General features: G+C 37.4%; 1 protein-coding gene across 5 annotated transcripts in view; it reads left to right on the top strand.

The window, feature by feature from the left end:
- The window catches only part of ZNF385D (zinc finger protein 385D), an 886,977-nt gene that overhangs the window by 751,875 nt on the left and 108,201 nt on the right, over positions 1 to 26,901 (top strand). For all 5 annotated transcript variants that reach the window (XM_053221511.1, XM_053221512.1, XM_027061946.2 and 2 more), the window contains one exon: positions 13,126 to 13,236. In XM_053221511.1, coding sequence (XP_053077486.1) covers positions 13,126 to 13,236 — 111 coding nt within the window. The remainder of the gene's footprint in view (positions 1 to 13,125; positions 13,237 to 26,901) is intronic.

The following is a 26,901-nucleotide window of genomic DNA, read 5'->3' as shown; positions in this document are numbered from 1 at the left end:
AATACCATTCCAAGATTGGTATTATGTTCTTTTTATTGGGTTTCAATATTATTCAGTTTACTTAGCACCTCAAAAGACATGCATTGAGCCCATGATAAGTGGGAGCCACTCCACTAATTTCCTGAGAAAAAGAACAAGGAGATCCACCCCTGCCTTGGCTTGACTTTCTGTTGGGAGAGACAAGTTAAGAGATATCATCGATGGTATGATGGAGTGTTTTGCTGGATAATTGGGAGGACTTAGCCCATTTGAGAGACACCAGCTAGGTATCCTGAAAATTTGAGTCCTGAAAAGTAAGTGTTAGTCAGGGGAAGATGAGCTAGAAAGCATGGGGAAAATAGTTTTCAAGACAAAAAAACTGGAATATACAAAAGAATTGAAGGTTGGTGCTTTGAAAAATGGCTATACCTTTAATGAACCTATGTGACTTATATGTGTTATATTTTCTACTTTATTTAAATCAGATGATTGGGGCATGGCCTGATTCATGAGATTCATGGGAATAAGGCTACCTCCAGTTGAATGAATTTATTTGTTGAATGAACTCTTGTGTGTCCTTTGCTGTTTGGCAAAAGCAGAGAAACAATGGAACTTCATGCGTATCTCCATTCAGCACCCCCATATACCTCGCTCCGAGCTGTGTCTTAGTCTTGGGTGATTGGTATTCCTGTTAAATTCCCTACCAGCCCAAATTTCAAAGAAAGGAGAATAAAGGCATCATCCTTCAACTTATTTTCACTCACGTATGATCTACTGAGGGATTCGCATGTGAACATTTACTTGTAGATCTTTTAAAGTAAGTAAAAAGCATGATAAATACTGTAGTGAAACCCATATTCACCCAGAATTTTATAGCTGTTAATATTTTGTCACTTTTGCTTCTAGTTCCACATTTTAGAAGGAATGAAATGTTATGGATGTAGCTCTCGTCCTCTGGAGCCACTGTCCCAGTCACATTCTAAGATCCCCAAAGACAACAACTGTTGTGAGTTTGGTATGCATCCTTCCTTCCACTCTAGTATACATGGGTATGCTCTTAGATACACATGTTGTGTGTCCACAAACCATTTATAGATTGTGTGTGTGTGTGTGATTATTGTTAAGTCTATCTTACGGTGGATTTCAAGCATGTACAAAAATAGAACAGTATAATAAAAACTCACATAGCCAATACCTAGCTTCAGTAGTTAACAACTCGGAACCAATCTTACTTCGTCTATATCTCCACTCACTTAGCCCCAAATATTCTCAATTATTTTGAAGCAAACATAGCCATAATGTTGTTTCCTCAGTATATATTTTACTGTGTATTCTAAACGATGACTTTTTTAATACATAGCCACACAACAATTATTACCACTAAAAATCAAAAATAATTCCTTACTGTGAATATCCAATTCCCCCCCCTGTTGTCTTGTAATGTTTATTAAATAGTTTGTTGGAATTATGATCCAGTAATACCCATTGTTTATAATTGATTGCTAGGTCTCTTCAGTACGTTTAAAGTTATAGGTCTTCCCCTATTACATTCTAGCAATTTTTGATTTCATTAGTGTGACGACTTTTTTTTTCAGTTTATTTACTTATTTTGAGAGAAAAAGACGGAGTGGGGAAGGGGAAAAGAGAGGAGAGAGAATACAAGCAGGCTCCACACTGCCAGCGCAGAGCCCATCATGGGGCTTGAAACCACGAACTGGGAGATCATGACCTGAGCGAAAACCAAGAGTCGGATGCTCAGCCGACTGAGCCACCCAGGTGCCCTGGAGACTTTTCCTTTGATAATTGAAGTCTAGGTGACACATTATTTTCAGGTGCACCTGAAAATAGTTCAGGTGCACATTATGTACAGTATGCTGTGCTCACCAGCATAAGTATAGTTACCATCTGTGATCATACAACGCTATTACAATCCTATTTGCCTTTGCTGTGCTTTTCATCCCCATGACTTATTTATTTTATAACTTGGAAGTTTGTGCCTCTTAATCCCCTTCACCTATGGTGCCTGACCCCCTCCTCCCCTGTGGCAACCATCAATTTGTTCTTTGAATTTATGAATCTGTTTCTGTTTTTGTTTATTCATTTGTTTGGTCATTTGTTTGTTTTTTGGATTTCGCATATAAGTGAAAACATATGGTCTTTGTCTTTCTCTGACTTATTTTCCTGAGCATAACACCTCTAGGACCCTCAATATTGTGAATGGAAAGATTTCCTTCTTTTTTGTAGCAGATATATGTATGTGTATAAATAGGTAAGATATATAAATAGATATATATAGATAAGGTATATAAATAGATATATAAATATATAAATAGATATATAGATATAGATAAGATATATAAATAGATATATACATATATATGTATATATGGCTGATGTATGTATGTACATAATAGATAAGAAAGATGTGGTATATATTGTATGTATTATATACACACACACATACCACATCTTCCTTATCTATTTATATATTGATGGACCCTTAGGTTGCTTCCATATCTTAGCTATTAAAAATAATGCTGCAGTAAGTGTAAGAGTCCAAATATCTTTTCAAATTAGTGTTTTCATTTTGGGGGGTAAATAGCCAAAAGTGGAATTATTGAATTATATGGTAATCTATTTTTAATTTTTTGAGGAATGTCCATACTGTATTCCACAGTGGCTGCACCAATTTACATTCTCACCAACAATGCATGAATATTCCCCTTTCTCCATCCATGTAGAGACCTTTACCATGTTCTTTTGTCCCTGTATTTCCTGTTTGCTGTTGACTTATTTTTGAGAAAGAGAGAGACTGAGCGTGAGTGGGGGACAGGCAGAGAGAGAGAAAGACATAGAATCTGAAGCAGGCTCCAGGCTCTGAGCTGTCAGTACAGTGCCTGATTCGGGGCTCGAACCCATGAACTGTGAGACCATTCCCTGAGGTGAAGTCGGATGCTCAACTGACTGAGCCACCCAGGTGCCCCATGTCTCTATATTTCCTAAGAATGGGTAATTACACCCAGAGGCTTGATCGGATGCAAGTTTGTTATTTTGAGCATGACTTCCTTGCAAGGGGTTTTGTAGTCTTTCAAGAGACACCTGATACTTGGTTGTCTCTTTTGGTTCATTAGCTAAGTAATGGGCATTTCCTGGGCACATCATTTCTTTAGGAGTTATAAAATGATGCTATCCTAATCGTTCCTTCTTATTTTATTTATTGGGTATGCATGTGTGATTTTTTTTGTAAGTTCTGATGTCATATTGCAGATATTCTGACACATTATATTTTGTTTATATCCCCATGCTGATAAAGAAATATTTAATGAATCCTTGTAACTTCTGTGTGGTATTTTATTTTATACCTCTTTGAATATTCATTATTGGCTAGTTAGGTTGTTTTAAAGTTTTTACTGATACAAAAAAAAAACTGCAGGGAACTTCCTTGTAATAATCTTCTAGTGCACAGGAGCCAGAGTTTCTCAGAGCTTGAATGTTCCGATCATATGTTCAGTTCATTTTCAGTTTTACTGGGTGATGCCAATTTTTTCTGCACTTTTCCCAAATCCTTGTCAGTACGAAATGTTGTCAGACTGTTTTTGCCTTCTGTCTTCTTGTTATTTTAAACTTTACTTTCACAATAACCAATACATTTTATTTTTTTAGTGACCATTCAGATTTTCTCTTCTACAAATTGCCTTTTAATATGCCTTGAACATTTTGGCTTTGGTATGTTATCTTTTAGAAATCATAGTGATTTCTACAGGTCTTCAATGTAGCCAGAGTAAATAATCTTTGATGATTTGGATGTTGCAGACATTTTCTCCCATCCACGCCTGTGTGTGTATGTGTAAAGACATTGGTATTTTTCTTTTGCTGGTGAAAGAAAATCTAGCACTGTGTTTATCAACTGGGAAAATGGTGGTGCCAGACTACCTGAATTCGGATCACCAGTCTAGACCTGCCTACCCGTGAGAGCTTAACTTCATGTCTCTGTACCTAAACATTCTCATATGTAAAATGGGAGCAAATAAAGTATCTACTGCTGTGCCTTCTGCTCAGTTTTGCTGTGAACTTAAAACTGCTATAGAAAAAATTAAATTTATTAGAAGGAAAAAACCAAAGTGTCTCCCTTACAGGGATACTGTAAAGACTTAATGAGACATAGAGTCCTTATTGACAATGCCTCACACGTCTAAGTGCTCATTTAAAATTAGCTATTGTTATTTTTTTCAATTACACGGTTGATTGTAGTTAAACTTATGTGTTTTTTTTCTGGATGTTTTTGGATCACATGGACCCTTTAAGGTATCTTTCTACTCTTTTTTTAGGTTTTTGTTTTGTTTTTTTGTTTTTTGGTTTTTTTTTTTTTTTGCTTCTGGAAAGGAATGATTATATTCACTATTATTGCTATAAAATAGTAATAGAAGAAGCAGTTACCTTTATTGAATGCCCAGGCACAGTGCTGGGCTCAGTATACACTTTATATATAGTTCATTATTCGTAATAACCCAATGTGATTATCACTCCATTTTAGAGGTAAAGACATAGAAGCTTAGAAAGATTAAAAAAGAACAACTAGCAAATAAGAGCAGCAACATTTCAGACTACATCTTAACCATTTGTTACTTCCTATTTGGGGGTTCAAAGAGGAGAGATTAGACTCACTGTCACATGTTACAGCTGTAAGAACCTAGAACAGGGATGTGGAGAACTGGTTTGTTGTGCATTTTCTACTACTGGTACTCACATCTCTGGGCTTTAGTGGCCTTGTCAATAGAATGAGAAGGCAAAATACGATCACTCAGATTGTTCCCAGCTCTAAAATGCTGTGGTTCTTAACAAAGTGACACCAATACAGATGATCTGTGCCATGCTATTTAAATTGTGACAAACTAAATATCCAGCAACAGGCTAATTGTGGTACAATCACGTAATGAAATAGTATGCCACCATTTAATTGGTAAATATGGAAACTGATGCTAAATGAAAGTATTCTTAAGATATATTGTTAAATGAAAGAAAAAAAAAGAAAATATTCTATGTTATGTTTATACCTGTATAAAAATATGCGTAAAGATGTACAACTGTTGTGTAATAAAGAATTTGGCCCTCCTTGTCCTCAGTTTTTAGATTTTAGGTGGAACTCTAGAATCTTGGTATTTCCTGAGTGGTAAGTGGCTTTGTGAATCATGCACACCCTGGATCACACCTGGGTTTACGCTAATGAGATGACTCGGGCTGGAGGGAGGCCAGTCACCAGAAAGGCCAACCAGAAAGAGGATTGGGCTTATCATTCTGGATTTCCAGGAAGGGAAGTGGGGCTAGGGATTGAGTTCATTGACTTTGCCCATGATTCAGTCAGTCAGCCCTGTGTATGTGATGAAACCTCAATAGATATTAACTCTAGACGCCAAGGTTTGGGCATACTTCTTAGCTGTGAGGGTTTGGGGAAGGGTGATGCATTCCAATTTCTTGGGGAAGTGACCTGGAAGCTCCATGTTCAAGATTCTACCAGACGTCACCCTTTGGGACTCTCCATTTTGTTGGTCCTGATGAGGGAGCACAGGGCAAGCTGAGGGCAAGTACAGGCTAATAGCACCTCTCCACCCCCGGCCAGGTGGGATATGTGTGATATTTTTTGGACACTCCTGGCTACCCAAGAACAAAGGAAAGGGATTTAAGTGCTTACCATGGTGATGGGGAAACTAAGGCAAATGAAAAATTAAATTCCCTTACTGCCTATAGCCCATTGACAAGTCCTTGAAACAGGCAGAGTGACCTCCCTCTAGGAGCTCCTCTGCCTTGATGATGATGACACTTTGCTAGGGGCAAAAGGGAATCTCGGCTTAACATTATCCTGACCCCCAGGATCCTGTAAGTCCACCTGAACATATGAAAATTCCTTTGGAAGCTTCCTTTATCTCAAATCCCCCAAGATATATGCTGGCAATCATACTCCAAGCTTATGGCCCCCGGATATACATCTGAAGGGTCTCATGACTGAGGTTTTACCAAATGGTAATAAATGGCATTTTTCTAATGACACCAAGCCCCTCAAGGTCCTGGAAACCTTGCTTCCAAAATACCTTAGAGACTTAACTCTATCCCTAAACCCCTCCCAACCTGAGGGTGTATAATCAGATACTGGTCCCAACCCCAGTGCTGCTCTTTCTGCCCTTGGGTCTTGTCCCCATGCTTTAATAAAATCACCTTTTTGCACCAAAGACTTCTTCAAGAATTCTTTCTTGGCTGTCAGCTCTAGACCACACCATCATTACCCCAAAACCCCCATCAGCCCTGATTTGTATCTTTTATAATAAAACTCTAACCATAAGTATAGTATTTTCTTGAGTCCTGCTAATCATTCTAGCAAGTTATCAGACCCCCTAATTTGTAGCCTGTTTGTCAGAAGTACAGGTGGCCTGGGGACTTCCAAACTTATGGCTCCATTCTGAGAACCTTCTAGATTGCTGAAAATGTCCTATATGTTTATTGGGATGGTGATTAACATGGCAGTATGCACAGGTTAAAAAACAACATTTTAACGATAGATAAACTTTTAGTGATAGATACACTTAATATATATACATCCATTTAAAAAGTTAAAGCAGGGAGGTGGGCACCTGGGTGGCTCAGTCACTTAAGCATCTGACTTCGGTTCTGGTCTTGATCTCCTGGTTCATGAGTTTGAGCCCTGTGTGGGGCTCTGTGCTCACAGCTCAGAGCCTGGAGCCTGCTTTGGATTCTATGTCTCCCTCTCTCTTGCCCCTCCCCGCTCACACTGTTTCTCTCTCAAAAATAAATAAACATTAAAAAAAAAAAGTTAAAGCAGTGCCTGGGTGGCTCAGTTGGCTGAGCTTCCTACTTTGGCTAAGGTCATTATCTCCCAGTTCATGAGTTGGAGCCCCACATGGGACTTGCAGCTGTCAGTCTGTCCAGCACAGAGGCTGCTTCGGATCCTCTGTCCCCTTCTCTCTCTGCCCCTACCCTGCACTCTCTCTCTCTCTTTCAAAAAAAAAAAAAAATCAAAACATTTTAAAAAGTGAAAGCAAAACGTCAACATTGCAAATTTTACAAATGAACAAGGTTGTTGCAGGATTAGGATAATTAGGATTTTTTATTAGTGCTTTCTAATATGTGAATGGAAGTGATATAAGCTCAAATTTTGTTAATTCGTAGTTGACGTAACAAATCCACTAGGACCTCAGCCCAGTGTCACCTAATACTACAGAGTCACAAACATCCAGGACAAAGGACATCACAAAGCTTGATGTCAGTTCCTGCCAGAGAGAGCAGGGCAGAGTGAGATGTTGTATGTCTTAGCTGGCTATGCCTCTTAGTAGTTGTGTGATATTAGGCACGGGGCAATGCGAGCGTATAGTAAATTGTTAGGATAAAAATGGTGCTAATAAACATAAAAATACACAGTAAATGCCTGTGAGTGTCACCTTTAGAGTTATTGTTACCCAGTCATTGTTACATAGAAATATCAGGTGGAAGAGACAACCTTTATATTTCTGAACTTTTAAACTTTCTGGCATTTGCGTTTTTGTTCTTTGATTTTAAAACCGAAAGCTACAATAACAATAGGAAAAGAAAGAGAGGAAGTCTTTAAAGCAGAGAATATAAACTCAGGGCTAACCCCCATCCTCAGAAAATACAATAGGCATTTTAGAGAAGGGAATCTTGAGCAGTGGCTGTCCCTTCTATGCTCATTTACGAATTGATGTAGCAGAATGCCCAGAGGGGAGGGGAGGGAAAAGTAAGACCTGAGATAGAAATGCAAAGATCCTTAAGCCTAAAATGAAGAAAAACATATTCATTTGGCTTTAAGTAAGGCCCTAGCAGAGTTTGAAATTGAATTTTAGGCTAGAGTTTGGGTACACATATGAATAGGTACTGTATCATTCTTCACTTTTGCTTGTTTGGGGGGTTGGATAATGTGTTTGGAAAATTTTAGCCATCAAAATATCCCACTTTAGACATTAGATAAATATGTATGAAAATATCATGTAGAGTTTACCATTTAATTTAGTTTTTAATTCAGTGCTGCATGAGTTAAGTGAAATGTATTGAAGCTTTTACGGATCTGATTTCTTGTTGTTACATTTTTGGTTTACTTTTTGCTTTATTTTTTTATTTGTATTTTTTTGGTGATTTTATTCCCAGGTCATTATTTTCTTAACTGTATGCACCAAACAAGGACGTTAAATTTAAAAACAAAGAAAACAAAAGTTTTGGTTACATTATTTTAGAAATTACTTATTTAAAACAGATTTTTTATTGTAGGTCATCTCGGAGAATTTAATATTTTATTGGGCACTGTGAATGTCTAGGCTGTAGCACTGAGGTTTCCTGCAGTTTATTTGACCCAAGAACCCCTTTTTCTTGCCTATACACATTGGCGTCTCTTGAGACTGATTTTGTAGAAAAACTCCTCATGATAAAATGCATGCACACAATAAGGTGTCATTGTTTTGACGGATCACAACCTATGGTGGGGAGGGGGAACCAACACATAAGGCTTCCTGTTAAACAAAATGTTTGATTATAATGATGAATAATGGTATATTTAGACAAAATGATTGAAGCGGCTTGTTGATAATAGATGCGACTTTTACTTACATAACATGTGGTATCATTTATTAATTTTTAAAAAAAATTTAATGTTTATTTTGAGAGAGAGAGAGAGAGAGAGACAGAGCATGAGCAGGGGAGGGGCAGAAAGAGAGGGAGACACAGAATCTGAAACAGGCTCCAGGCTCTGAGCTGTCAGCACAGAGCCGGAAGCGGGGCTCAAACCCATGAACCATGAGATCATGACCTGAGCTGAAGTCAGACGCCCAACCGGCTGAGCCACACAGGTGCCCCATGGTATCATTTAATTAACTAACAATAGAACCGATTATTATTTATTATTTAGATTTTACCCTTTCATGATTCCTTGTTACAGACGGTTTTACTTAAAGATGTATAAGAGAGGTGAATAGGATTCATGCTCATTAATAAAGGCATTAAACTCACCGTTTTGTTGTATTGGATTTCTAAAATGATAAAGGTAATTACTTTTGTTGATATAACTGTAGTTTGTGAAATCCACCGTTGAAATATAATTCAGTGAGATGGAGTTTTTTTTTTTTTTTAAGTATACTGGGAAATAAAATTGTCTCTGAAGAAGAAGATTCTACTTTGCATTTTGAAATTTGATTTTATAGTCACAGTGATCAGAACATCATTCAATTCAAACAAAAGAATTAAATCTAGAGAATCTGCCACATTCACATTAAATGTCTAGTTCCAAAACACCTCCTACACAAATTTGGATGGAATGTGGTCACTGCTTCCCCAGTGTTACTTGAAAGACCAAAATAATATCCTGTTCACCATTATATGATAAAAATTCAGCACTATTCATTTTCAGAGAGCATCTTTAATATAAATGTGTAATTTATTTATTTTTTTAAATGTTTATTTATTTATTTTTGACAGAGAGAGAGAGCGCCCGCGCACGCGCGCATGAGCAGGGGAGGGGCAGAGAGAGAGAGGGAGACACAGAATCTGAAGTGGGCTCCAGGCTCCGAGCTGTCAGCACAGAGCCTAGGAGGGGCTGGAACTCACGGAGTATGAGATCGTGACCTGAGCCGAAGCCGGACGCTCAACCGACTGAGCCACCCAGGCGCCCCGTATTTTTTTATATTATAGTATCCTTCTGAGGGGACTTCAGTACTCCTAAATGGATTCTAGGCATAATTCACCTTATCCCCAGATGGGAATGGGCCCCATTTATGCACCAAACAGATGCAGTAGCATATGATAAAACAGCTACCTCTAAGTCAGCGACCTCTTTCCACTTTTTTTCCTGAGGTGTTGGGCTGAAAGGGGAATTATCCCCAAGTGTTCTCTGTGATTGCTGTCAGAGAAGCGTTGCGATGGCATGTTTAAACAAGTATAAAAGTGATCCTGGGACACAGAATGATGGCTGTTGAAGCAGCCAGATTCACACATTTGTGTGGCTTCTGGCTTGTCAAACTCTGTGCATTTTCCCTTTAGGCTCTGAGGAAAGGAGGATGAAATGGGGTTGAGGAAGGTTTGGAAGATTAGCTGGGGTAGGGGACCTGAAGAACAAAATATATGTGTGTGTGTATATTTACATATATGTGTGTGTTTATGTGTGTGTGTGTATAGAGAGGGAGAGAAAAAAGAACTTACACCATGTTTGTAGGTCTAAGCTAAGAAAGAGAGAGTAGCCTTATTTTTTTCTTAAGTTTATTTATTTTGAGAGAGAGAGCACAAGTGGGAGGACGGGTAGAGAGAATGAGAGACAGAATCCCAAGCAGGCTCCAGGCCATCAATGCACAGCCCGATGCGGGGCTCGAGCTCATGAACCCATGAGATCATGACCTGAGCTGAGACCATGAGTCAGACACTTAACCAACCATGTCACCTTGGTGCCCCGAGAGAGACTGTAGTTTTAAATTGATTTTTAATGTGTAGATTAAGACACGGAACTGAACGTAGGAATGTACTTTAGACTGTGTGTTAAGACTCGAAAAGATAGTAAGAATTAACTAGAAACAATTCCCATGTTCATCAGCTGACGGATGGATAAAGACATTGTGGCACATCCGTGTAAAAGGAATACTGCTCAGCAATAAAAGGAATAAGCTACTGATGCGTGCCACAACATGGATGAATCTTAAAAGCATCATACTGAGTGAAAGCTGTCGGGCAGGGTGCCTGGGTGGCTCAGTTGGCTCAGTGCCCAAGTCTTGAGTTAGGCTCAGGTCATGATCTCATGGTCGTAAGATCAAGCCTCATGCCCGGTTCCGTGCTGGATGTGGAACCTACTTAAGATTCATGCGTGCTGTCTCTCAAAAAAAAAAAAAATGCCGTCAAGCACAAAAAAACCACATGCTGTATGATTCCCTTTGGATGAACTTCAAGAAACAGCAAAAAGAACAGATGACAGACCAGTGATTTCAGAGGTGGGGAGTAGGAGTCATTATTGACCACACAGAGGCAGGAGGAAACTTTTCCAGGTAATAGAAATGTTCTATGTGATAATACTAGTTTTACGTATTTGCCAAACCCCATCAAATTCTACACTTAACGTTGCTAAAGTTTATTATATGTAAATTATACCTAAAATAAAACTGGTTAAAAAGAAAGTATGATATGAAAAAAAAAGTATAATAGAATGCACTAATAAGGAGAGAGGGGATCCTAGAATTTAAACAATTTCTGTAAATGACCAGAAAAATCATGGGGTAGCTGAGTTTCCTCCAGAATATGGAAAAGGATGAACATCAGATAAAACAAGGAAAGTGATGATGGAAGATAAAAATTATGACATTTTTTAAATAAAGTATATATTTTTTAATGTTTATTGATTTAAAAGAGAGAGAGAGAGAGAGAGAGAGTGTGTGTGTGTGTGTGAGAGAGAGAGAGAGAGAGAGAGAGAGAGAGAGAGAGAGAGAGAGTGTGTGAGATCAGGAAAGGGGCAGAGAGAGAGGGAGAGAGAGAGAATCCCAAGCAGGCACTGCACTGAGCACATGACCATGAGATCACAACCTGAGCCAATATGAAGAGTTGGACGCTTAACCAAATGAACCACCCCAGTGACCCCAAAATGGTCAAGATAAACCTTTTATCAAGATAAACCTTAAGTTATTCTTAATCGTTGTAACTGTTTAATATATAAACCGCCTAGCCTATTACTTAGCTCATAGAAGGCACTTAATAAATGCTGAGTGCTATTATTTTTTCTGTACATTAAAAATGCCTAGATAGCCTAGTGGGAATTGTGACTATATAGACAGAAGCTTCCTCCTACTTACCTGTGAAGACAGCCTATGAGTGAGCTGGTTTTGATAATCTGAAATACACAAAAGGACGTGGAATTTGTCAGTGACTTGTTTAGGGCAGTCAACAAACTACAGCGTATCACAGAAGCTGAATATTAGAGCATCATTTCACAGACACATTCTTAGCTTTGTGGTATATGTCAAAGCATTTCTAAGCCATCTTAATCCATTGTGAGACGATCGTAAGAACTTTGTATCTGATGAGAGTTAAGAGTTCTAAAGTTTGCAGGCATTCAACACAAGTAATGGCTGTATGTGTAAACGTTTATTTCGAAATGTTTCTTGGTCATGTGAGAAATTAGTAGTGTGCCAACAATGACCATAGGAGTGTGAGACTCAAGTTAACTTTGATCTTCACATGTGTTGTGATAGAGAAAATATAATAGCCAACATTTATTGACTTCGTAATGTGCTTAGCACTGATTGTGCTAAATAAATTTCACATGTTATTACTGTTAAAACTCATCACCACCTTAAGGAGACACAGATAAGCAAAGAGGTTGCACAAGTATTAAGCAGATCAAAATTTTTATCTGACTCCAACAGTTGAGAACCACTGATGTAGACTGTAGGACAAAGCTGATGAGTTTTATCAGAGCTGGATTGCTGATACTGTGTGTTTGGTTGCATTTGACCTATCCTGAGAATATGGGATGGAGAAAGATAATTAATCTGGTCTAGACTGTCTGAACCTCAAATAATAAGTTCATAGAATAGCAATCTATACTAAATGGTCAATAAATGATTGTTGAGTGAATTGATAGCTCTATACATTTGAATTCTTAGAAAGTAGGATTTATATACTACATTCTTAACATAGAGAAGGTACCAAACAAAGCATAAGGTTAATGTTGGATTATGGTGCATAATTTATTTTCAGAACTGTTCATCTGACCACGTCTATTCACAAGTCCATTTTGGGGCAATGGCATAGACACACTACTGTGTAAGATTGCTGGCATTTGCAATAACTTGAGTTTTGATAAACCTTTAATTATATTTTAGGTTTATCAAACTGAGACAATTGTTGATCGTAAATGAGAAAAACAGTTAGTATGCAAACTCTAATGGGTACATTTATCATTTTCTTATCATACTGAGCTTCGAGCTTATTGTCTATTTTCCAAGAAAGTAGAAATGCTGTTTCTTAGAATAAAAATGTTTTTTATAATGTGAGCAGTAGATTCAAGCTGTACAGATTGGCTCTTTAATGAAATAGGCAACATTCCAATGGAACTGACAAGCTTTATTTCTATTTGTTGTATTTTCTTTCTCATTACAGATGGACCCGATTCAGAAAGCTGTAATAAATCATACATTCGGGGTTCCTCTTCCTCATCGAAGAAAGCAAATCATATCATGCAACATTTGCCAGTTGAGATTTAATTCTGATGTAAGTTTACCATTTAGTATTCACTGAAAAAATGTATTATGCTGTTCTAATCTTGCAGAAGAGATTCCTTAAACATTTTTCTTCAGTAACTGAGCATGTCAAAATTCAAAGATAATATTTTTAACTCCTTACGTCCTTTAATTTCGGAGTTTATTGTATTATTTTTGGTTGCTTACTATGGGAACATCACACATATACAATATTTTGTACTTGCACTTTAATGGTATTTTATACTCTCTTGGGAATGCTAACTTTAGGTAATACACTTCCCTTTGGGGAATAGTCAAATTTAGGACCAACGAGACTTTTAATAAACTATTCCTCTGAAGTAAGATAGGTCCCAAATTGTATCTCAAGGCCAAACATTTTGCTTTGTAAATTTTTTTACCTGCCTTGGTGGTTCCCAATTCCAGATCAGCTCTTGTGTCCTTGATGATATTTGTGATAGAGCTCTTAAGTTATAACCCCAGAAGTATTAGCATTTTAATAGGGAGTCTAAAAGACCTCAAAGCACTCAAGCCCCTGATGAATAAAACTTACGTGGAAAACATGATAGAAAGGAGACATTTGTAGACCTGACCAGTGCTTTGCAAATTATTCACAGAGAATTATTCGTACTTTCCATACCTTTTCTAAGGGTCAGAAAATCTCTGGATTCATCACAGTGAAGCTAATTTTGGCCTGTGGCCAATGTGAAAAATACTGCCTGCCTGCTTTGGTGTGGAGTTGGTGCTGAAAGATACAGAAAAGAGAAGGAATGTTGGTTTAGAAGGACTAGGAATAGAATACTTTTTGATACCATAGGCAAACAGAGGATGGTAAAGTAACTCCTCTAAGCTGGCATTATCTTGCCCTAAATTGATGTGCAGTGTGGAGATGACCAAATGGATCTGGATTCTGGAGAATGTTAGGCTTTCAAAAATTTCATCTTTCTAGGCAAGTGGGTCCTGTAGAAGCTCTGATGGTGAGAAGAGCATACAAAGTAATCAGGCACAGAAAATAGACATGACAGTAATAAAGCATCTTTTTTCTTCTGTGAGGATGTTTCATTTTGTTTAAGGATTGCTACTATCTTATGAACTCATAGTAAAATCATCAGGTAGTTTTATAATATTTCTTCTGTTGGCTTAGAAAAGAGTAGATTGCCAGCATAGCACCTGAATGGTATTTGTAGATATAAAAAAAGGGTATACTAGACATATGGCATTTTATTTAAAGAGCGGTTTAGGGGTTTTTGTTTTGTTTTGTTGTTTGTTTTAAAATACTGAGTGCTTTGATTGGATTTGAATTTTAAGACATTTGCCATAGTTTAATTTAATAACAGAAAATCTTTTCAACTGATAAATATTATATAATAATCTCCTCCAACTGTTGTAAAAAAAAGGAAGAAAGAAAGAGTCCTCTCGACTTGTAAATTAGAGTTCTGAACTCAAAAGTTGCAATTTTGATCATTTCTAAACATTTAACAAGAAATCATATAGTTCTGTAATTGCTATTTTAAGTGGCTCTTTCTCGATTTCTTTCCTTCTTAAATTGTATCGATATTTCACTTTGGAACTGATCAGATAATGATATAAAAGTCTCCCAGGAGCCATATTGTCAGCTTCTTACATCTAATGGGGGCTATTTCAATATCTCCTCCTGCCAACAATTTCACTGTCAATATTTTCCTCTGTGTTAAGTAAACTTCCTGTAAACTGGGAATCAGAAAGACACTTCAAGCTCGTTGAACCCAATCTCCTACTAAATTTAAGAAAACTATCTGCCACATCCAGGCTCGGTCTTTAGTTGGTTCTCTCCAGCTATGGGTCACTGACAACTTAAAGACAAATGTTCCTTTTTTTGTTGTTTTTGTTTTTGTTTTTGTTTCTGTTTTGAATGTTCCTAATTCTGTAGATGGCTATCAAAGTCATATTTGGAGTCTTTAGAATTACTACTGGGTATGCATTAACATTAACATAATAGTTTCTTCTTATAAAATGTCATCTTGTTTTATTAAATGTAATCTCGTTTTATTTTCTTGATGAGAGAATAGCAATTTATTTTGCTAATGAAGTTTCAAGGTGATACAGAAATCAGTATGTATTTATTGGGGAAAGTTGCTTCTCATTCTCACAGTTTTGTTTTCAGGTATGTACATGACATGTGGTCCAAGGAAAATGGCCAAGGTATTTGGAGAAGTTAGACTAATCAGTCTGGGCCATAATCACACAATTGCAGACTTGACCATTCACTAGATGGTTACTGCATTTATCTTCTATTGCTGCTGTAACAAACCATGGCAAACAGTGGTTTAAAACATAAATGCGTGATTTTACAGTTCTGGATGGGAAGTAAGAAATGGGCCTCACTGTGCTATAAGCAAGGTGTTGGCAGGGTTATGTTCTTTCTAGAGGCTCCAGGGGAGAATTCAGTTCCTTGCCTTTCTTTTCCAGATTCTAGAGGTCACCCTGTTTCCTTTGCTCATGACTCCCTTCCATCTTTAGAGCAAGCAATGACCAGATGAATCTTTCTCACATTGAATGACTCTGACCTTCACTTATCTGACTGCTTCTTCATGTTTAAGGACCCTGATGAACACAATGAATTCATCTGGATAATCCAGGATAATTTCTCTGTTATAAAATCAGCTGATTAGCAACCTAATTCCATCTGCTAACTTAATCCCCCTTTGTCATATAATAAAACGTATTCATAGTTTCCAGGGATTAGGACTTAAATACCATTATTCTGCCTAGCATGTATACTCATTCAGATGTTTGGCTTAGATTTGAACTGAATTTTATGGCCATTTGAATTTATCAGGTAATTACCCAGTATACTTTTGTTGCTGTATATAAACTGGACACATGTGAATTCATTGCTTTTACATTTTTATCTTGAACCTTAAATATAAATTCTCTATACAGTGTTAATTTTTAAAATTGCAGATTAACAAAAACAGGAAGACCCAATGTTATTGATCTTATAAATGACATAGCAACATTTTACCTATGATTTACAAACAAAATATAATTATTGCAAAGTTGAAATACAGGAGTGGAAACTCTCTTAGAGACTTAAAAATGTCTCTGTAGCATTATTATGTCAATAAGGGAAACTAATGTGCAGGAAATATGAGATTTGTTTACTAATGACTGGTCATGTCCATAAATAGCAGTTTTATAAAATATTCAATACTGAATGCCAAGATCAATTGTATTTATCATCCACTCATCCACATATAAGAAAATAATCTCTAAATTAAGAGAAAATACAAATGTTTTCTAGATAGATATAGATACATGTCACATTTGACCATTTTAATCCCAGGAAAAAGGCTTTATAATCCCGTTACAACTGCATCTACTCCTTCCAGGTAAATCTGGAATTTATTGTCCTATTTCCATTATTAAACGTAGAATTATTCTGAAAAAGTAACACAGTAATTTACTTGTATGCTTGGTTGCATCCTTAATCACATAGGAAAGTATTTTTGCCTTATGAACCTTTTTACATTTCAAAGCTTCTTCCCTTTCCAATGAAAATAATAGCTTGTATTTCTTTTCATCTCCGCATCATGAAAATTCAATTTCCTTTCCTCTATGCTTTTATTTATCTTTTAACCCTTCATATTATAAACTGTGGAGTTTGGTTTTATGCTATTGCTGTTTCCTGTACAGTACATTTTCTACTTTTGGCCCTGGAGATATCTTTTTAAATGGCATATCATACTGTATGTACTTTAAATGAGATTGCTTTCTTCTGGCATAGGCTTTTTCTTTGAAAAAAACTTTTCTTGACATTTACATGAAACACAGAGGTTATGCAAAAAGTTCCCAGTTAAAGACCAAAAGATTATAAATTGTCCAGTTATTTTATCAGCATCTTAAAATAAGTATAAATTGCCATTGACCTGGGCAAGCTATTAAGTGTACCTTTGAAAGACAACTTATAGCGGGACCAGTATGGACACAAGGTTATTTAGCGAGATACAGAATGATTACTTGATGACTATGTATAAGAGTGGAAAGTAAGGTCTCAGGCCCCAAACTAAAGAATGATTAGGTTGTAGCATCTAAGAGTCACTACGATTAACCTCCTGACACTAATGTTTCATAATATGTTAGAGACAGAAGAAAATGTTTGCTGATTTCCCATGTGGAAACTGAAATGCAGAGAATATAGGAGACATACAAGGGCCACCTGGCCAGTCACTGGCCACACAAAGTCAGCGTCCACACTCATCCACTGTTTCTGCTCTGTCTGGTCCAGGCAGAGTTAGCAGGTCCATCCAAAGTCTCCAGCCAATCCTATGGTAATGGTGTGGCTGGAGATCTGCATGTTCCCAGAGAGAAGGCATAGGGGCTCCTTCCTTCTTGGAACTAACTGGATGTGACAGCTGTTGTAGAGGCCATCTACGCCTGGGTGAGGCCTTGCCCACAAGTGCTTGTGAGTACACTCAAATGGCATCACCCATATTCAGTCACACAATTTAATCATAAACAGCGTGAAAATTTCAATGTAGATGCAAATTACTGAGAGATAATGTAGTAGCAACATGTCATTTATGACTCAGGACTGTCAAGCATCAATTATGTCAAGGGGCTGTTTTGTAAGTCAGAGGGGAAAACCACCTTGGAGCTCTTGGACCCCTTCAAAGGGGAACCTTGGGATTATGACCAATAAAATTGATATATTTTTCAACAATATTATAAGATAGAAATCATTATTATTTTTCTACATTTTAGATCCCAGAAATGTAGTGGAGTTAAGCGATACATCTGAATTTGATTTATATCTTCGTGTTAACTTCTGTTATATTGCCAAATGAGGCAATATAATGATGAAGTTGCTAAAAGGAACATTTTTTTTCCTATCAAATGACCAAATTAGATGATTAAACATTTGTAACATCACATCTTAAGAAACACCTTTTAAATATTTATATCTGTATTATTTATGGGGGTTGATACTAAAAGGAAATACTGCTTAGAAGGAGAGAAAAAAAACTAATAGTGGTTGTACTGGAGTTGAAGAACTACTCTTCTTTCTACTTTTATTTTCCAAATTTCCTTTATGAGCATGCTTAAAGTTTATAAAGGAAAAAGGAATTGTTGCATGGACTATCTTATTATGGCTTTTAAATCACATACTTTGTCCTAAATTATAAATTCCATTTTGAAGGCCTTTGATGCAATTTCGTGAATATTTCTTGCCTATTTCTGGCTGTGTCTCCAGTCTCAAAACATGCCCAGCAGAGTTCATAGATATTGTTGCTTCATTCAGATTTCAGCGTTTTATTGCATGTCCTAGGAGAAGGGTTAATAAAATTGTATGCATGGGGGTACAGCATGCAGCAGAGAAGCTGATGTGATGGTAGGAAAATCATCGGATCAGAATTTAGATAACCTCTTGTCTAGATCTGCCCTTTTTTTTTCTTTTTTGTTGGCTACATGTCTGGGGCTCTTTGTTGAACTTACAGGACCCATTATCATCTTATTTAAAATTCATAGCCATCCCTTCTAGCCATGTTGTAAGAATTATAAAATAGAACATGTAGGCAATCAGATTATAAACTGTATAGCAAATGAAATGGAAACTTCATTTTTGTGTTATGGGATGAATAATGTGGTTATCATTATTTTATTCTCTGAATGTTAAATTACTTCTTTTTTTTATTTTTTAAGTGTTTTTATTTATTTTTGAGACAGAGAGAGACAGAGCATGAGCAGGGGAGGGTCAGAGAGAGAGGGAGACTCAGAATCCCAAGCAGGCTCCAGGCTCTGACCTGTCAGCACAGAGCCTGACGCGGGGCTCGAACTCACAGATTGTGAGATCATGACCTGAGCCTGTGAGATCATGACCTGAGCCGAAGTCGGATGCTTAACTGACTGAGCCACCCAGGCACCCCTGTTAAATTATTTCTTAAGAAATACTGAAGTTTGAAAAGATCTATCTTCAAGAAAAGTACTTAAAGGGCTCTACCCCATTGAAAGTGCCTGTGTTTAGTGTATTTTTGTGTTGATTTGAGGTTCTCACTCCTCATAAATCTTTACCTTTTACCTTTTAAAAACCACAGGGTCAACTTGTCAGTGACAAAGCTGCTTTATTAGCAGTTCTCAACCTCTTTAAGTCTGTTGCTGCTGCTGCTAAGTCCCAAAGGACTTTCTGGGGGACCCACTTAGAAATTAAATTGCAGGCAGCTTTGAAACCTCTCTTTCATAAGACAGTGTCTCCTGTTAGTCTTCAGGACTCACAAAGCTATTTAGAGGTTTGGGCTGAGCACTGTGGCCTTCCTACTGGGTGCTTTTTCTTCTTCAAAAGTACTTCTGTGACAGGGCCATTCAGCTTCTATAAGAGGAGACGCATCCGGGGCCTGATGAGGTTTAGTTTCACTGTCGCGTCACCCTCGTGTGAGAGACTGGCTCTGGGGCATGTGGTGATGAGCTGTAGGTTTGGCTGCATTTGAAACGAACGCCTGGGACATCTCTTTTGAAAGGCTTGTGCTCTGAGTGTGCATTTGGGCCCCATTTCATCTCTCAGCCTCACCAGCTTGTACTTCCTGAATGGAGCCCACAGCTCTGTCAGGAATTCTCAGAAAACAAAACTTGGAACAGAAGGACCAGGCAAAAAATATTGGGTCTGGCTGTTAGAGATTTCAGGAGAAAATGAGCCAGTCAAGAGCACAGGCACCTCGTTAAGCATCGTGCCTCTTTGGCAGGCTTTTAAAAATAAAACTTCAACATTGGGATATTTTGGGACTCTCTGAATCAGGCTTTGATATTCCAGAGTTTCATCTGTGGATGGAATGAAGGGTAAGGGACTGAGAAAAGAGAACTCTTTGTAAAAGAGTCCCTATTTCTCTAGTTATTTTTTTCCCTTTATAAACAAAGAAAAACAAAATAATAAAATTCACTTTTGTATCAGATTCTCCTAGACATGGCAAACTTGAGCATTGTCTCTAGAAAGAGAAGTTAATTTAAGATTTGAGTAGATGTTGGGACGCCTGGGTGGCTCAGTCCGTTAAGCATTGACTTTGGCTCAGGTCATGATCATGCACTTCTTGGGTTTAAGCGCCGTGTTGGGCTCTGTGCTGACAGCTCAGAGCCTGGAGCCTGCTTTGGATTCTGTGTCTCCTTCTCTGTCCCTCTCCCGCCCATGCTCATGCTCTGTCTCTTAAAAATAAATAAACATTAAAAATTTTTTTAAAGGTATGAGTAGATGTGTTACATAACCTTTGGTAATCGAAGCGATATTTGTATTTCTATAGAGGACTGTGAGCACCTCAAAGAATTGCTGTGTGTTAGGACTTCGAGATGTCTAAGAAGTCATTCTGTCCGTTTTAGAGATTGTCGAGATGGCAAAATCACAGGTCAGAATACGAGCTGGCTTGTCCAACATTTCTAAGCTGTTGAAATAGCTGGTGGGGCTGGAAACAGCCCTTACGTCCCAGCATAGTGCTTTTATTTGTCATACCAGATGACATGCCCCAAGGGAAATTTATTTTGGGATTTGCACCGGCATCAGCTGACAGTTTGCAACTGAGGCAATTGGTCACATAAGTTCTACACCCACTACAGAAGCTAATCAAGGTGGACACACTCATTGCTAGCTTGCGAGAAGTACAGATTGCTGGCATGTGGAAACACATTTCCAAACTGAGTCCCACTTGAGGGGCAATGTGATTGTACCGAATATTGAAGGAGCACGTGAGAATCTGTGCTGAGAGTCTGTTCCATCCAACGACACCTATTGAAGTCAGAGTTTTCAGAAGAGGACTAAACATGAGCGAAGCATAAAAGGGCAGAATATGGGGAAGGTAGAATGTGGCGACGCAAGAGGTGTGTTTCCAATTAAACGAACTGACAGTTGTCCGTGTGTGCCCCAAAGATGAAGCAGGGAAGCCTATTAACGTTAGGAAAGCTCTACAAGTCTTAGCTATCACTCGATGAATTTTTAACAAATAATTGAATGCAATGCTCAAGACTAGAAACATTTTTCTTTATTGCTATCGTAAGAAAATTAAGGTAGAAACAGGAGGCTCTAGGATGGTCTAGCTTCAGCTTCACTGAGGACATTTAGAGTAATTGCTACATTTTGATAAAACATAGAAGTTTAGGTTGCCTTTTCCCCAGTGCCCGATCCCTTTGCAATACAGGATTCATATCCTAAGCAACTGTTCTTTATAACCTAAAAATGAAAGTTCACTTGACTTTAAAGGGAGATAAATACATGGGACTAGACTTGAGCACAGCCTTGAAACTGGTTCTCATGACTTTGAAACCTTGCCTTGTAGCAATCTCTGATTTTTAGATAATTTGGAAAAAAAAAGTATATTCAAAAACTCCCAGCTTTAACATTATGATTATACCCTGAAGATTTCAGGGTACACCGGTAACTTCATCACTGGCTAATGATGCCTTTGTTGGCCATGGAATAGAAAATCCTTGATGTAACCTGGTTGCCCAGAAATTGCTTGATATGCGTATCTACTATAAATGTCACCAATCGTTTTGTATCTCTTTTTACAAGTATATGCACTTCTTAATCTATTACGGGGCACTAACAGTACTTGGGGAAACTAAATGTAGAAACTGGGTTAATGATCACCAATAATTGAAAGTCTCAGAAATGAAATTTGTTCATCCCTTTCCATATATTATGGTCAGTATTTGTCAGGTCCCTTGTCCTTTTTGTTATATTTCATTTTAGTTTATTCAGCATTTAATAAGCCATCAGTTTTGCCATGACCCTGGAAACTAGGACAGTAGAGGGATTTGTTTCTGGGCAGAAGAGCAAAGGAATTTAAGAAAAAGGTAGTTTATGTTAGTGTCTATTCTTTTGTCATTTTGGGTTTTGTAGCCCTTTGTATCCTGGCTTTCTTAACAGTTGCTATCTGTTGTCTGTTTCACTGACTCCTGTTATCTGTATTAATTAACTAGAGTAATTGTACCTTTTTCAAGGGTCCACAGGGCCAAAGTTTCCTTATATATGAGATGAACATATCCATTCATTTTATCTCCTTCACAGTAAGTTTCTTATGATGACCAGTTTAAAAGTGGCCATTTGATTTTACTGTGAGCTTCAGGAGATTGAAATTGTACCAGGCATGCTATAAATTACACACTGCATTAGGATTACGGTGCTAGAATTTCTTATATGACATTAGAACCAGAACTTGAAAAACATGGATGCCTTGCTTCGTACTCTCTAGATCTCTGTATAATCTAGCCACTGTTTTAGAACACTGTTGTACACCCACCATTCTGGCCCAGATTCACCTTTTTCAAGCCTGCCAAACCTCATTGCAGATGCTAAATACTGCCTCTGGGATCTGTTGTCTCAGTCCAAATCTATGTTTTGATGTTAATTGAATGTGATAGTGGTAAAGGTTGCAGTCATTTGGGGAGCTTATTCCTTGTGAGGAGGGAGCTGCGGAGGGTAAACGGAGGCCTGGTGTGCTATGCAAGTTTAATTTTCTGCGTCCACCTGTGATGTTTCAGTAATACTTTGAGAAGCAGAAAGAGAACTTTTAAGAATTGCCCGGGTAACATTGAGCGTATGTGGTTTACTATTTATTGGGCCTAAATGAGCTTTTAAATTCCTTCCATAGGAAATCTGTGGAGGTGGAGGTAGGGAAAATTTATTCTTACCAGGTTTATCGGGATATCAGATCGGTCTGTACAACTTACACCTTCTCTCAGATGCCTTTATAAATAAGGTTTCAGAAGGTAGTCTCTTAACAGGTTTTTTATCCATTTCCCAGGCAGGGCTTATTTTCTCTGCATCAGCGAACTTGTCATGATAATCAACTTTTTTGTCCCAACCATCAATCACTCTTGATTACAGCTGGGTAGAAGTTCTGTTCTGTTGATCAGCTCATCAGTGCACATGATATTACACCTGGAGGCCAGTACAAATCATCCCTCGATGGGGAAAGCGTTTCCCTTCAAGGCTTTTGTCGATGGTTTTATCATTTACATTTGGGTCTCATTGAGTTGTCATGTCTAACTTTAACTCTGCTTTCTCCTATGAAATATTCTCCTGAAATAGCTCTCAAGGTTTGCTCGATCATTTGTGCGATATGGTTATTATGTTCATGCTTTGGCTTTCTTAATTCAAATAGTAGCTTATGATCTATTGTTTCCTTACTTTCATATCAACTTTTTTTCCGTTCTTAATGCAGTCATTGTAGAAATTAAAATCCCGCGAATCATAATTGAATGAATATTCAGGACTTCTGTAAAAAAACAGCTTAGCATATGTTTTAGTAGAATGTTTGCAAGTCTAATTTTGTTGATTTTTAATGGTTTCCTAAGTTAGGTTTTTTGTTTTATGTTTTGGCTTGGGCTAGGGAATATTTATCTTTAATTTTCATCTTATTTTAAGTAACACTAAGTAGCTATCTTCATGGTTTAAAAAGACATTGAGAAGTAAATGTTTTAAAATCAATTGCTCAAACTCAGCATTACTCTTTGCTGTGTCTGCAATATATGTTATGCGAAGTAAAATTATTTCTTATTTCTCTAAGCCAACTTCTATTTCTTAAAACAGGAGCATGTTCAGATAAGTACTACAGCAATGATAGAACATTATCATGGTAAAATATTTATTGATTTCATAAAGTATTTAAAATAAACGTATGATTAAATAAACATTTAATATGTCCTCGGTGCATCCCACAAAGATAATTTTTCTTTTTTTATTGCATTTTGTTGTGTTTTATTACTTTATAAAATCCAGAACAATAATTTAGAGAAGCGTAAGAGATATTCTAACGTTTAGAGTGCAAAGTATAAAGAAAACTGAATGGAATATGAACTTACAAAATAATGCGGATTTGATTAGATTTCATGCCTTTCCCTTAAAAAGGATGAATTAGAAAAACCTAAAGTTTCCTGTGTGGCTGGACTTCCTATGATAATGATATATTTCTATTTTTTGTGTGTAGTAGGACAACAGTAGGAGAGAGACTGCTGCTTTCTTTTGATACCGATATTCGGGTATTATTAGTTCTTACTTTAACCCCCAAAACAAAACGAGGGCAAATGGCATCCCTTAACAAGAAAGCGATCCATGCAGAAGCATATAAACCACACAACACTAAATGGGGTTTGGTTTTTAAAGGCTGAGCTAACAGCTCAAGCTGGTTCACTGATAGATCTGTTGTCTTGGCTCTCTTACCAGGATAGGAGCTGATCGCTTCAGGCGAGAGATGCTATGTCATTATGCAGGTTTAACAATTAACGAGAATATATGCACCCACTGTTGTGGCTCTTTATTAGCAGTCAGCAGACTAGATGTTATAATGAAGAGTAGGTCAGAATAGTTCATCTCTTCTTAGCCCAGAGAGGCTAGTCAAATGGTCAAATGACTTTTTTTACTTTTAAACAGTAGCCACAGCGTATAACCTAATGCCAAACTTTGAACATCAGCCCCAAAGAAGGGTCTGTGTTTATATATTCATAAAACACTCAGATTGTCTGAAAAAATTCATTACAATTTATTGGAGGCTGATATGAAAGGACAGACCTTTATTTTGAATAACTCAAGGAGAGTTTTCTCCTTCTTTTTGTCTAGTGTTTTCCGGGTGGATATGTTTAGTTACATTGTAGTTCGTAGGCACATTTCATGTTGGCAGAAAATTTAATGCAGATTTTGGAAAGTGAGACATTTGGGGTGGGATCCAGTTACTAAAATTTTACCATGTAATCTCTAATTTGAAACATGTCAATCTTTAAATTAAAAAAAAAATGCTGAGAATTAAAAGCTCAGTGAAAACAGAGATTGTATCAAAGGTATTTCCACCAAAGGTATAGAAATCAGTGTGGGGTTTTTGTTGTTTTTAAACAAACCACTGTGTCGCTGAAGAACCTTGAAAGAGTAGGCCCTAATGTAGTTCTATCTCATGAAGAGATGTATTCTCTATAAAAAGTTTCTCAATTCTGGTTTACAGGAGAATGACTTCAGTATCTGGAGGTGGAGGAGAGGAATAAGTTAATTATGTTGATTTCAAAATGGCACCCATATTTGTTTCTTCAGCTGAAATCTCTTCCTCAACTTCATATTTGAATATCAATGGCTTAGTTACTATTTTCACTTGGTTAGCTAAGAGATAACTCAGATTGAAAATGTTCATAACTATAGGCCCATTCCCTTCTGCATTTCCCTGATAATGGCAGCTCCGTGTTTTTGTTTCATCTGGTAAAAATATTGAAATCACCCTTTCTTACTATCTCGCACCCTATGTTCAATGTTAAACAAATTATGTTAGTTCTACCTCCCAAATATATCCAGAATCTGACCTCTCCACCACCTTCTTGCTACCACACTGGTCCAAGCCACCATCCATCAACTATCATTTAGATGATTACAAACATCCTCTTAATTATTCTCTTAGCTTCTACTCCTTTTACTCAACATTTTTAACTTGGTAAGTTGAAACCAGATGGCTTTTCTGTTTAAAATCCTCCAATGTGGTACGTTCCCCTTACATTAAAAGGCAAAATCCTTAGACTGGTTCTCCAACCCTATGAAATAGGGACTTCGGGAGCCTTTCTGACCTCTTCTCCTCCCATCGCCCCCTCAGTTGCTCTTCTGCAAACACATTGGCCCCTTTTGCAGGGCCGGGACTGGAGTAAGGCAATTGAGGCACTCAGGCACAAACTTTAATAAGGGTTGCTAAAAAAGTGAGTAATCAGAATGAATATTAAATGCAATAGTAAAGAGGTAAAATTGGCAGACTGTGGTCTTTATGCTGGCCACCCATTTTTGTAGATAAATTTTTACTGGAACCAGGCGAGTGAGGCAGGGTTGTACAAGTACGGGGTCAGATCCTGTCTTACTTAATTTGGATATTTTGTCCACAAAAGATTTTGTTTGTTTTGGTTTTAATTTTTTTTAATATTAAATATTTAATTTTTTAAATTAATATGAAAATATTATTCATCTCGATCCCTGAATTGTTTAGTATCCCCTTAAGTTTTTCTCCTGATGCAAATACCTCACTTACCTCAACTTCGTTCCAACCCAGCTCTTAACTATACCTAGAATGCATCTGGCTCATTCCTACCTCTATGTCTTTGCATGGACTCTCTCTCTCTCTGCCTGGAATTCCCTTTCCTCGGATTTCTACATTTTTTAAAGCTTTATTCAAATATTACCATCTCATGATGCAACCACTGTGTTTAGGATTTCAGCCCCTGTCATTCCTCCTCTCCTTACCTGATGGTTTTTCCCCTAAGAACTAATTACATCCTAATATACTTCATGATTTACTTATTTATTATGTTTATTGTCCACTGCCAATTAGAATATAAGCTCTCTTGGGACAAAGACTGTTTGTCTGTTTGATTCACTGTTTTATCAAGTACTTAAGCAGTGCTTGATATGTAGCGCTTAATAAATATTTATTGAGTATATAAGTTAATGGCTAAGTAAATATGAGGATGCTCCCCTGAGGTAGATAGATGATAGATAGATAGACAGATCGATGTCGAAGCTTCATTTCACCTAAGCTTTATGATATGTCAGCCCTCCCCCAATTTCCTCTTCTTTCATACTCAAACCAGGGAAGTCCCATGACAAGGAACAGAGACATTCTTAGGGGAGATGGAAGAAGCTCCCTTTGCCCTAGTTCATTCACCCTTAGTGAACAAATATGGTCTCCCTCCTGTGAGCTTG

This window comes from Acinonyx jubatus, chromosome C2 (genome assembly GCF_027475565.1).
Source record: "Acinonyx jubatus isolate Ajub_Pintada_27869175 chromosome C2, VMU_Ajub_asm_v1.0, whole genome shotgun sequence".
Lineage (NCBI taxonomy): Eukaryota > Metazoa > Chordata > Mammalia > Carnivora > Felidae > Acinonyx > Acinonyx jubatus.
Note: the sequence above shows the minus strand (reverse complement) of the source record. Positions and strands in the feature narration are given on the sequence as shown.